The sequence below is a fragment of the Cetorhinus maximus genome, chromosome 10 (assembly GCF_964194155.1).
Source record: "Cetorhinus maximus chromosome 10, sCetMax3.hap1.1, whole genome shotgun sequence".
In the NCBI taxonomy this organism is placed as follows: domain Eukaryota; kingdom Metazoa; phylum Chordata; class Chondrichthyes; order Lamniformes; family Cetorhinidae; genus Cetorhinus; species Cetorhinus maximus.
The window spans coordinates 48,938,249-48,950,994 of record NC_135888.1 but is presented as its reverse complement, the minus strand read 5'-3'; the positions used below and the strand labels follow the sequence as shown (position 1 = coordinate 48,950,994).

Below are 12,746 nucleotides of genomic sequence, written 5' to 3'. Positions count from 1 at the left end.
CTTTGAGGTAGAGAATTCTGGACATTCATTACCCTCTGAGAGAAGAAATTCCTTTGCATCTCAGTTTTAAATGAATGTCCCCTTATTCTGTAACTATGTCCCCTAGTTCGGGATTCCCCCACCAGTGGAAACATCTGCTCAACATCTACCCTGTCAAGCCCTCGCAGAATCTTGTACGTTTCAATAAGATCACCCCTCATTCCACTAAACGCTAATGAATTAAGGCCTAACCTGTTTAGACGTTCTTGATAAGTCAACCCCTTCATCCCAGGAATCAGCCTAGTGAATCTCTTTTGAACATCCTCCAATGCCAGTATATCCCTGTTATATCATTCCACAACTGACGGCTGTGCCTTCAGTTGCCTTGGCCTTAGATTCTGGAATTCTATCCCTGAACCTCTTTGCGGCTGGATCTCTTTCCTCCTTTATGTGGCACCTTATCAAATGCCTTCTGGAAATCCAAATACATTACATCTACCAGTTCCCCTCTATCAACTCTGCTTGTTATATCCTCAAAAAGAACTCTAGCAAATTTGTCAAACATGGTTTCCCTTTCACAAAACCATGTTGACTGTTTGATTACGTTAAGCCTTTCTAAACGTCCTGCTATTTCTTCATTAATAATGAAATGTCAGTGCAGCCCTAAGCTGCTGCTGGGCCAATGGAGGCAAAGAGAGGAGACAAGGGTCATCACTTGCTCTATACTGTCACTTCCCTTATCCTGTGTCTGGCATTATTTGCCCAAAGCTGATACAGGACTAAGAGTGAACAAGCACTTTGAGATGTCCTGAGGTGGTGCAGGCGCTATATGAATTCAAGCTCACTTTGTCATTTTTGTATTTTATAAACATCTGTTGCTTAAATCTTGATCCAGTCTGGCCCCACATTGTGGCTATGCTACCTAAGGGGTCACAACATTAGAGAAAAGAGCTGGCCGTTACACAATAAAGGTTATTTTCTAAAACAATGAGCTGTGCCTAATTTATAGGACCATAACCGACCCAATTCTACCCATATAATAATGTACTCCTCATCCACTGACGTATCATCAGAGGCCATCTTCATTGCACTTCCTTCAATCTGCAGGATTTTGGAAATGACAAATTTTAGTCTGACCTACACGAGCTCTGTCCATGGTTCTTGGTCGAAATTTTGCTTTTGCAGCGGGAGTTCCAACGACAGGCCCAAAAGCCAGGACAGTGCACCCTGGTCATCTGCCAATGCTGGAGTTGCATTATAGGGTGGTTAAGGCAAGTAATTGGTTACTGTCTGGGCTGCTGCCCACCCAAGGCACTGCCAGCCAATCGGAGGGGAGGCAGTTCAGAAATCTCAGCAGCACCAGTGGAAGCAGTGGCCATTGCTGGGACTGCACCTAGAAGAAGAGGATGTTTTGGAAGGTTGCCACCCTCCCAAGGTAAGTGGAGTCTGAGGGCGTCTAGGCCATTCAGGCAATGGGGGGGGTTGGGACCATTGCCATGGGGAGGGTGCCCTTCTATGGCCAAAGAGTGTCTGTATAGGAGGGCCACACCAACCCACTGGGAAGATGCCAGGTTTATCTGCCGTGCAGCAGAGGCCCCATCCACTGAAGTAAAATGCCAGTGGTGGCAAGAAGAGATCCTTAATTGGCCACTTAAGTGGCTCAAGTGGTCTCCGGGTGGGAATGCGGCCGACTGCCTACTTCCCCATCATTGGCAAAATGGCATGGTGGCAGGAAGACATCAGGCATTTCATGCCCTGTCTTCACTCACCATTTTACAGGCCCATCCCCAGAGGTCTGGTAAAATCCAGCCCTTTGAATCTGGAAATAAGTCTTTACATTTTTGTCTAACAAATGCTTTTGAGTCCTGAAAAGTGAAATATCAGGTTTCCGCTCTGTGCTTATTATCAGTTCCATTCCCCCTTATTTTCCAGAGTAGAAAGACGAGCCAATTACCAAACAGAATTCCTATATTGTGGGTAATTTCATTGCTGTTATCATACGTGAATTCTGACTAGTTTTTTTTTTACTAGGCAGTTTTCAGTGTGGGAGTGACATTAGAGAAAATGGGAAACTTCCAACTCCCAAAGAACTGATGGAAAACCCTTCTGTGCCCTGGGCCTTTGCATCTGAAGCCTGGTTTAATCCCCACTCATGGCTGTCATGTAATATTCATAGAATTTTTGGAACAGGGAGGCCATTCAGCCACTAAAGCCTGTTCTGCCATTCAATTAGATCATGGTTGACTATCTCCATTTACCCACCTTGGCTTATATCACCTAATATCCTTCCTAATAAAAATCTATCAATCGCATCAATTGATCTCCAGCCTCAGCAGCTTTTGGGGGACAGAGTTCCAGATTTCCACGCCCTTTCGTGTGAAGTAGTGTTTACTGACATCACCCCTGAATGGCCTGGCTCTAATTTTAAGTTTGCATTCCTTTGTTCTGGACTCTCCCACTTGCGGAAATAATTTCTCTCTTTCAACCCTATCAAATGCTCTAATTATCTTAAACTCCTCAATTAGATCACTCTTTAATTTTCTACATTCAAGAGATTATAAACTTGGTCTATGCTAACTGTCCCTGTAATTTAACCCTTCAAGTTCCCAGTATTAGCCTGCATCCATGCCAAGGCCAATGCATCCTTCCTGAGTTGTGGTGCCCTGAACTGAACACATGGGATTTAACCAGAGTTTTCTAAAACTGTAACAAAACTTCCACCTCTTTGTATTCCAGCCCCTTGAGATGAAGGCCAATATTCCACATCTCAAGGACTGGGTTAGCGTGGTAACTCTCACACTCCTCTCCTCTCACCATCTTTATTCATCAGGCTACATCCCTCAAAAGTTATTCAACTATGGCAGAAACGACTACAAGGAGAGTCTCGAGTCTGGACTGGACTTACGGAGACGCCAAATGGAATACACACAGAAACTTAAAGAACCTGTGCTCATCACTTATTTGGATGGGAGGAGAAAGGTACGAACTGTAGGATGCTGAGGGGAACAGATAGGTTAACATCCCCAGCTACATTAGCAGCTGTACATGTACATGGGGTGTGTAGGAGCAAGTTAGACAGTGACTTCTCACAACACAACTCAATTTCAACTCAATGGGATTGTTATTTAAGTATGAGGAGTAAGAACAGACCTGGGTTATATTTCAGCCTAGACTGATGATATGAATGTCCCTCTAGCTATGAGTGCAACATGAAATGACTTTGGGAAAAGGCCGACAGTGCAGAACTATCTCCAATGCTGAATGAATTGGTAAACTCAGAGAATGGTAAAGTGGAACATCAATGTAGATGGGTGCTTTTCCAAGATTGAGGCTAAGGGACACTGTTGGGACAAAGTATAGGGAGATTTAGGCTGCAGCTAAGCATTCTATACCTGACCTGGACATACTTGAGGCTGACAATAGTGCCAGAAGTCAGAAAACTTTCCGTTTACCCAGCACTACAATGTCTCACCCAGATAAGCAAAAGTTCACAGAAAAACGTAGACACTGTAGGACACTGAACACAACATGGAACCGCTGAATGCAGGGAATATCAGAGAGGGGAGTAAATACATGGTTAACATTCACACCTAAACTAATGCCTGGGCTCATACACTGTACTGGAACACCCAGAAATGAACGAGGAGGGAGGCGGTTAACAGAGAAAGGCACAGATATCAATAACACTTACAGTATTTTCTGCATTGAGGGACTGAACACTCACGCCTACACTGGGAGCACAGGTAAGATATTAAGGTTCCAGCTAATGCTGTGACATTCCCTTTCTCAGCTGGCAGTAGTTGGCGAGGACAGACCACTGAAACCTCTGGCTGCAAATGTGGATCCAGTAATCTGGACTCATCTGTACAAGCACAAGCATGAGTTTGCCACCCAACCTCCTGAACTCCAGAGGAGAGGAGTCTCAGGTACGTGACAGGGATAATCTAGAAAAAGATTTCAGACTAAGAGGTGACAAGTCCAAGATAATCAAAGCCTGTTCCTTGGACACGTGAACCAGTTACATTTGAGTTAAAACAGCTGACAAGTCAGTTTCATGTGAATGCTTAAACACACCCCTCGTCATACTGCACTGTTCAATTTCAATGCAACGGGATGTTATTTAATTTAGGAGGAGCCGAAAGGAAACTCTGAGGAACTTTTTCATCCAAATGGTAATTGACTTATGGAATTATTTGGGAAGGAGACAGTAGTGGAAACAGTAAATAGGCCAAGGTCAATTTCTGCTCAGAGAAGGGATTCAGGGGAATGGTGAGGGCTGAGATTGAGTGATACGGTGAGTAAACGTAGTTGATTTATTAAATGGAGAAATCTGTTGAACCTAATGGATTTTACACAAGAAAAGATCTTCTGTTGCTATGATTTTTATCCGGTTCCATAACTCACAGTGGGACAGCCTGACATAGAGTCAAACACAAACTCATTTTACCATTACATTGTTGATACCCATGCTCGATCTGAATCAAATACCATAAGAGCATAAGATATAGGAGCAAGCACAAGCCATTCGGACCTTCAAGTCCATTTTGATGAATCAGAAAACAATTTAAAATCTCAGATTCACCTTATTCCCTGTGATGGACTAGCATCCTGTCCTGGATGTATCTCGCCTAGCGCCCATTGCCTGTCGTGATAGCCTCTGACTCCCCACGACCCTGAATTGGATAAAGTGCTTCTGGAAAAGTGAGTGATTGAGATTCACCTTATTTTTGTCACCAGTGATGATTTTATCCAGTTCCTCAGAGGTCAGGGAATTAATCCATGGAGAGCAGCCAACTAGGGTAATCCCACAGGATGATGGCCAGGTGATATAATCCCATAGGAGGCCAGATAACATGATCCCACAGGATCGGGATCAGGAATGTAATCCCACAGGAACAAGACCAAGGAATGTAATACCACAAAATCAAGTCCAAGGTACATAATCTCATAGGATTATAAATGGAACCCACCAGAATGTGGCAGGAACTAGTTGCACTGTTTCTTTTAAGGGGAAGAATCCCTGCCCAGGACAAGTGATGGCAAACGAGGGGGAGGGCGGGCTCTGGACACATACTGGAGTATATACTTCCCCAGCAGGTAATGATCCAGCATTGGCCAGGAGACCACCACACCAAGAGAGATGGTGTTTAAGGGCAGTCTAATGGGCCCCACCAGGGTGCCAGGTACAGGGTGCTTCTGGATTCTCCTCCTTTCACAAGGGGGCTAAAGTGAAGGGTTAAGATTCTTCGGACCTGCTAGGGGTGGGAGTGGAGATGGGCAGGCACTGAAAACAGTGCTGTGGGTCAGCATGCCAGTTTCCCATTGCCATTCTTTACCGCCAGTGAGTTTCATCTGTATGGAGGCAACACAGCAGGGAGCCTGTCATGGCTGCACAATGATATAATCTAGGCCCATAAAAGACAGCATGGCTGAGAAGAGCACTCAGCCATTGGCACACAGGTGCCATCAAGTGTACATAGGTTGCAGAGAGAGTGGTCACTACATGCTCAGACCGTGTCGGCTGTCCTCACCCTCCTCGCATTGTGATGGCATAAAAGGAAGGGGGAAGGGTTCCAGAAATTATTGAGAGTCCAACTGAGCACAAGGAAGGAAATAGCTAATGGGAGCCCGGCTCTTAGATCTTGAGTCTCGTGGCAATAGGATCAATATCATCCAAAGATAAGGCACAGCACGGGACATGAGGAATGCAGCGGAGAGGGGTGAGCTACATGAAGGCAAAAGAAGTCATATTCCCAACAATGGATCTACTAGTGAAAACAGAGCGACTTGGACATGTCAGAGAACCAGTGCCACAGGAGACTGCGACTCTCTACGCAGATGGTCACAGATATCTGTGCCCTCGTGGCAGAAGACCTCATACCTCACAATACTGCTCGCCATGCCCTGCCAGTAGTCTTAAAATCATTATGGCCCTGCACTTCTTCGCTTCTGGCTTCTTCTAAAGAACTCTGGAACTCACTGCCTGAAAGGGTGGTAGAGGCAGAAACCCTCATAACATTTAAGAAGTATTTGGATGTGCCATGGCATACAAGGCTATGGGCCTAGTGCTGGAAAATGGGATTAGAATAGTGAGGTACTTGTTTGACCGGCGCAGATTCAATGGACCGAAGGGCCTTTTTCTGTGCTGTAGACCTCTATGACTATGACTATGACTGACCATCTGCGGACCCTGGTGGCATCTCGCAAACAGCAATTACACCACTGCATCTCCCAAGTTCCTGATGCCCAATTTTGTAAGAACTGGACGTATTGTCTGGAATGTACCATACAATTCCAGACAAATGCAGCCTTGCAGGCACACAGGGCAGAGGGATTCGCCTCCATTGCTGAATTCCCCCAAGTGCAGGGTATCATCGATTACACCCATGTGGCCATCAAGGCACCGAGAGACCAACTAGTGAGATTCAACAACAGGAAGGGCTTCCACTCCCTTAACGTTCAGCTGGTATGCAACTGCAACAAGAGTCTCATGTATGTGTGTCCTCGCTTTCCTGGTAGCTGCCATGACTCCTTCATCCTCCAACAGGGCAAGGTGCCACAGCTCTTCTTACCATCACCCGACTATTGGATGGATTCTACGGGACAAGGGTTATCCCTTGAAGTGATGGCTACTCACCTCTTTACATGACCCCGAGACAGAGCCACTGATCGACCTCCAGAACATAAGACACTCCCCCGCCAACCCCCACGCTGTCTCTCTCTCTCTCCTTTAAGATCAAGAAGCTGACTCTTCACTCCATCCCCCAAAAATGGGAGTATGGATTGTGCCAGGGTGAGAGTTTGAGGCAGGGCAGAGCTTCTTTTGGGCTCACTGCAGAATGGCAGCAGCAGCGTAGGTGGCACAAAGACCGAGTCTGACACCAGTGCCAGGGGTCTGGAATGGGGGTAGGGGGGCCCAGTCAGGTACAAGCCAGGGGTTTATCAGTCATGGCGACAAACGAAAGAAGCTGCACAACACCCAGGTGCTGCAACCCCATAAAGAGGTGTCTGGGGCTAGCACAGGACTTGAGGGTCTCGCCAGAATGCTGTCAATTCAGAGATCATCTGATCCAGGCAGGTTTTAGCTGAGCTCTTGTAACCCAAGAAGATAGCATGGTCTGGGCCGCACTTTGAGCTGCCTGTGAGAACACTTCCAATTGCAGATGCTGCCTGGAATGGATTCATTTTTACCGCCAATGAATGATCCACTTCTGTCCAGAGGTTTCACAGCCTCACTTCAAGGGCCTTTGCTTCCCTTCACCTCTTCCCTCTTCCTGTCTTGCCAGTGAAGAATGGAAGTTCACACAGCTGGCATCATGTGTCAGTATTTACCGTGTTGAAAATGAGAAGTGCACATTTACAGGTGAAGCAAACACCAGTTAACCACTCAATGCTCTGCGCAGCATGGTGACCTCCACTTTCAGCCACCTCTATACAGTGCTCCCCATGTGGCCTCGGATGAAGTGGACGCAGCCTGCCTGCTTGCAACTGAGCTGCCATGGTAGTCGTCCTTATCATGCAGGTGCCAATGGGGACACTTCCAGAGGTTGCTGCACTGGTTTCAATGCAGGGGCGTCCTGCATCACAGGGCCTTGCTGGATAATCCTTTGGTCAGAGGAGTCAAGGAGGCCAATGATAATGATGGCGCCCAATGAGGAGTGGCACCCTCATTCTCCTCAGTGTCTGCCTCAGATCTTGGCTGGTGCTCCGGGTGGCTGGATGGGACCACCAGGTGGGGTATAAGTGTCATTCCCTCCAAATATCGCCACAACACCAGTGCCGTTGACCAGACAGGCTACACAGTATGGCATGCATTCTGTGAGTGTCAATGCGCAGTGCCAGCAACTACTCTGAGTGTTGCTGCATATGGCTTTCCATAAGGCTGGCCACTCTCAGTGAAGGAGCTCATGCATTCAAAGCCCTGAACCATGGTAGTGCACATAAACTGAATGGACTCCTTCATTCTCAGCCCATGACCCCACATTGCCTCAGGGAACTCTAACGTGTGGGTACACGTCTGTTGCTGCTGGTCTAACTTATGACTCCAGAGGCTTTGCAACTGTGCCCAGTTGAGCAGATGCATCTGTCCTCTATCCTCCAAGGGGGAATGCCCACAGCTGCCTTTGCCTTCCTCATCTCTCCCTGCTCGCTCATGACCTACTCATCACCTACTGCACCTCATCTATGAGTGAGGGGAACCACTGAGGTAACTGTATCCGTGCATGTGGATGGTGAGCTTGTAAGATGTGACGGCAATTTTTCAGATGTCCCTGTCCCTGATGCCAGTGTTTGTCTTGGTGCAGACAGAGGAATCTGTCCTCCCTCTAAGTCAGGACCTGTGGGAGGAACAAGGAGAGATGGTGAGAACTAGCCTGTGACAGCAGTGCTGAGGCATCCAAATGCAGCTCTCTTTGGTATGCCATTAGATGGGGAGATGCACACTCTACCCCTTTTCTTTATGGATTGCAATATCTATTCATCCTCTCCAACAGGGATGCCGATCGCACCTTCCCTGATTTGCTCATGGTTGTGGGGGGCAACCCTGGCTATCTCCATTGCTCCCTCCTCCATGGTGGTCATGTTGTGTAGGAATGACACTTCTCCTCCAGCCTACACTCTTTCATGGGCATTATGTGCCTTTTCCTCCTGCAAGGATAAAAGAGAGATAGATAAGGCACTTCTAGCCTCTATGGGGTGGTCTTGTAGCAAGTGGTAACGTCCCTGCTTCTGATCCAGAAGCTCTGGGTTCAAGTCTCACTCCAGGACTCGATGGCCAAGGAAGGTGTATTCATAACGCAGCCAAACAGGTTGAGTATCAATCTGTAAATTATTCCAATGCACACCAGTGGACAGATGGTAAGAGTGGTCCTGGTCAGTCCATGAGCTCTCTGATCACTATTCATAGCTCCAGGCTACAACATGCATGTAGAAGTGTACTTTGCCACAGCATCTTGGGCTTCTTGGGCAGGCAGGGGGATTGACACAGTTGGCTGGAGAGCCGGTGTGATTCAGATTTGTGCCAACAGTATGGGGTTCGTTCTGATTTGGGTGGATTTGGAACCTGCCTCCTTCGCCCACCCATGGTGGAGGTTGTGGGGCTGTGGGTTGGATCTGTTTTCTGGGAGAAAACTCAAGAAGCCCCTATGGCAAATGCCATCTGCTCATTGACATAAGAAACTGCAAATTACAGATCCCCAACAGCACCATGGCTCTGAGCCTTGCTAAGGGATCAATCAGTACTCTGGACACACGTTCCTCCCATGTTCAGGAGCAGCATATCTCTCAGGCTCCTCAGCTGGAGGTTGAATACCCAGTGGCCTGTCATGAGGTTCTGGTGTTGTACTTACCTTGCCAGTGAATAGATCATTGAGGTGGCCTTTTCCCGCCACCCTGCAGAAAGAGAACACCACTCCTCTCCTTCAGTCAAGGAGGATCTTCAGGTCTGTGAAAGGAAGAGCAGCCCTGCCTGGGATGCTAGCTCCCTGCCTTTCCTCTTCCATCATTGATCCTTCAATTACTTCAGTGAAATGAAAGCTGCCATTGTGTGTTTCAATGGGGCCTGCACTCACTCAGTCCCACCTCCCTTCCCATCCTTGTGGCCACTAATTTCTGCCCAATCCACCCCCAGCCAATTAGCAGTCCCCCTCTGTGAAAATCAGGGACTGTGACCACTTTCTCAACCTCCACCCCCATTTCCCCATCCCAGGACAGGATTGCAACCAGGAAATGGTCCTGTTCTTCATTTCTCAGCCCCAGAAGGAAAATCAGTTCCAAGATGGTTCAGGAAAGGGAGGCAAATTCCAGTCGTCCACCACCAATAGAGCTGAGCACCAGATTTCTGTCTGCATTGTGGAAGCAGAGAAGATAGAAGGCACTTCCACTCACAGGTCCCATGTATATGAGATGCTGATTCCACAAGATCTGGCAAGGTTGGCACTGATAGCACCAGTGAGCACCATTCTAGCACCACCACCATGACACCTTGAGGGTCTACAAGCCCTTAGTACTCAACCCTGTCAACACTGCAAAGTCCTCCTTACTAACATCTGGGGGCTAGTGCCAAAATTGGGAGAGCTGTTTCACAGACTAATCAAGCAACAGCCTGACATAGTCATCCTCATGGAATCATACTTACAGATAATGTCCCAGACACCACCATCACTATCCCTGGGTATGTCCTGTCACACCGTCAGAACAGATCCAGCAGAGCTGGCGGCACAGTCAGGAGGAAATTGCCCAGGAGTCCTCAACATCAACTCCAGACTCCATGAAGTCTAATGGCAACAGGTCAAACATGGACAAGAAAACCTTCTGCTGATTACCATGTACCGCCCTCCCTTAGCCGCTGAATCAGTGCTCCACTATGTTCAACGTCACTTGGAGGAAGCACCGAGGGTGGCAAAAATACAGAATATACTTTGGGTGGGGGACTTCAATGTCCATCGCCAACAGTGGCTCGTAGCACCACTACTGACCAAGCTGGCCGAGTCTTAAAGGACATAGCTGCTAGACTGGGTCTGCAGCAGGTGGTGAGGGAACCAAAAAGAGGGAAAAACGTACTTGGCCTCATCCTCACCAACCTGCCTAGCGCAGATGCATCTGTCCATGACAGTATCAGTAGGAGTGACCGCCTCACAGTCATTGTGGAAACGAAGTTCCGCCTTCACATTGAGGATACACTCCATCATGTTGTGTGGCACTACCATCATGCTAAATGGAATAGATTTTGAACAGATATAGCAACTCAAGACGGCATCCATGAGGGGCTGTGGGCCATTAGCAGCAGCAGAATTGTACTCAAACACAATCTGTAACGTAGAAGCAAAAAACTGCAGATGCTGGAAATCCAAAACAAAAACAAAAATACCTGGAAAAACTCAGCAGATCTGACAGCATCTGTGGAGAGGAATACAGTTAACGTTTCGAGTCCGTATGAGTCTTCACCAGAACTAAGGAAAAATAGAAAAGAGATGAAATATAAGCTGGTTTAAGGGGGGGTGGGGCAGGTAGAGCTGGATAGAGGGCCAGTGATAGGTGGAGATTGCCAAAAGATGTCATAGACAAAAGGGCAAAGAGGTGTTGACGGTGGTGATATTAGCTAAGAAATGTGCTAATGGTGACATTAAGGGTAGAAAGCAGGACGAGCAAGGGACAGATGGCCCAAGTGGGGGTGGGGTGGGGGGAAGGGATCGAAATAGGCTAAAAGGTAGAGATAAAACAATGCATGGAAATACATTTAAAAATAATGGAAATAGGTGGGAAAAGAAAAATATACATAAATTATTGGGAAAAGGGGGATCGGAAAGGGGGTGGGGATGGAGGAGAGAGTTCATGATCTGAAATTGTTGAACTCAATATTCAGTCTGGAAGGCTGTAAAGTGCCTAGCCGGAAGATGAGGTGCTGTTCCTCCAGTTTGCATTGAGCTTCACTGGAACATTGCAGCAGGCCAAGGATGGACATGTGGGCATGAGAGCAGGGTGGTGTGTTGAAATGGCAAGCCACAGGGAGGTCTGGGTCATGCTTGCGGACAGACCGAAGGTGTTCCGCAAAGCGGTCACCCAGTCTGCGTTTGGTGTCTCCAATGTAGAGGAAACCTCATTGGGAGCAGCAAATGCAGCTGACTAAATTGAGGGAAGTGCAAGTGAAATGCTGCTTCACTTGAACAGAGGCCCGAACAATCCCCATCCACCACTACTCTCCTCTGTCTGGCTGAACTTGTTCTCTCACTGAACAATTTCTCCTTAAGCTCCTCTCACTTCCTCCAAATAAAAGGTGTGGTTATGGGTACCCGCATGGGCCCCAGTTACGCCTGTCTCTTTATGGGGTATGTGGAACATTCCTTGTTCCAGTCCGACTCCGGCCCCCTCCCACAACTCTTTCTCCGGTACATCGATGATTACTTTGATGCTGCTTCATGCTCTAATCTGGACCTGGAAAAATTTATTAATTTTGCTTCCAATTTCCACTCCTCCATCATTTTCACATGGTTCATCTCTAACACTTCCCTTCCCTTCCTTGACCTCTCTGTCTCAATTTCTGGTGATAGACTGTCCACCAATATTCATTACAAGCCTACTGACACCCACAACTACCTTGACTACAGCTCCTCACGCCCTGCTTCCTGTAAGGACTCCATCCTATTCTCTCAGTTCCTTCGCCTCGGTCGCATCTGTTCTGATGATGCCACTTTCAAAAACAGTTCCTCTGCCATGACTTCCTTCTTCCTTAACCGAGGTTTTCCACCCACGGACGTTGACAGGGCCCTCAACCATGTCCGGCCCATCTCCCACGCATCCTCACAACTTCCTCTCCCTCCCAGAACCATGATAGGGTCCCCCTTATCCTCACTTATCACCCCACCAGCCTTCGCATTCAAAGGATAATCCTCCGCCATTTCTGCCAACTCCAGCATGATGCCGCCACCAAACACATCTTCCCTTCACCCCCCCTGTGGCATTTCGCAGGGATCGTTCCCTCCGGGGCACCCTGGTCCACTCCTCCATCAGCCCCTACACCTCAACCCCCTCCCACGGCACCTTCCCATGCAACTGCAGGAGGTGCAACACCTGCCCCTTTACTTCCTCCCTCTTCACCGTCCAAGGGCCCAAACACTCCTTTCATGTGAAGCAGCGCTTCACTTGCACTTCCCTCAATTTAGTCTACTGCATTCGCTACTCCCAATGCGGTTTCCTCTACATTGGAGAGACCAAACGCAAACTGATGCTTTGCGGAACACCTTTGGTCTGTCCGCATGTATGACCCAGAC

General features: G+C 47.8%; 1 protein-coding gene across 1 annotated transcript in view; it reads left to right on the top strand.

Annotated features, from left to right (window-relative positions):
* LOC144685318 (ciliary microtubule inner protein 2B-like) overlaps positions 1–12,746 on the top strand; it is a 42,269-nt gene that overhangs the window by 15,566 nt on the left and 13,957 nt on the right. Inside the window, exons 5-6 of the mRNA XM_078549728.1 lie at positions 2,810–2,958; positions 3,770–3,905. Of these exons, the coding sequence (XP_078405854.1) occupies positions 2,810–2,958; positions 3,770–3,905 (285 nt within the window). The remainder of the gene's footprint in view (positions 1–2,809; positions 2,959–3,769; positions 3,906–12,746) is intronic.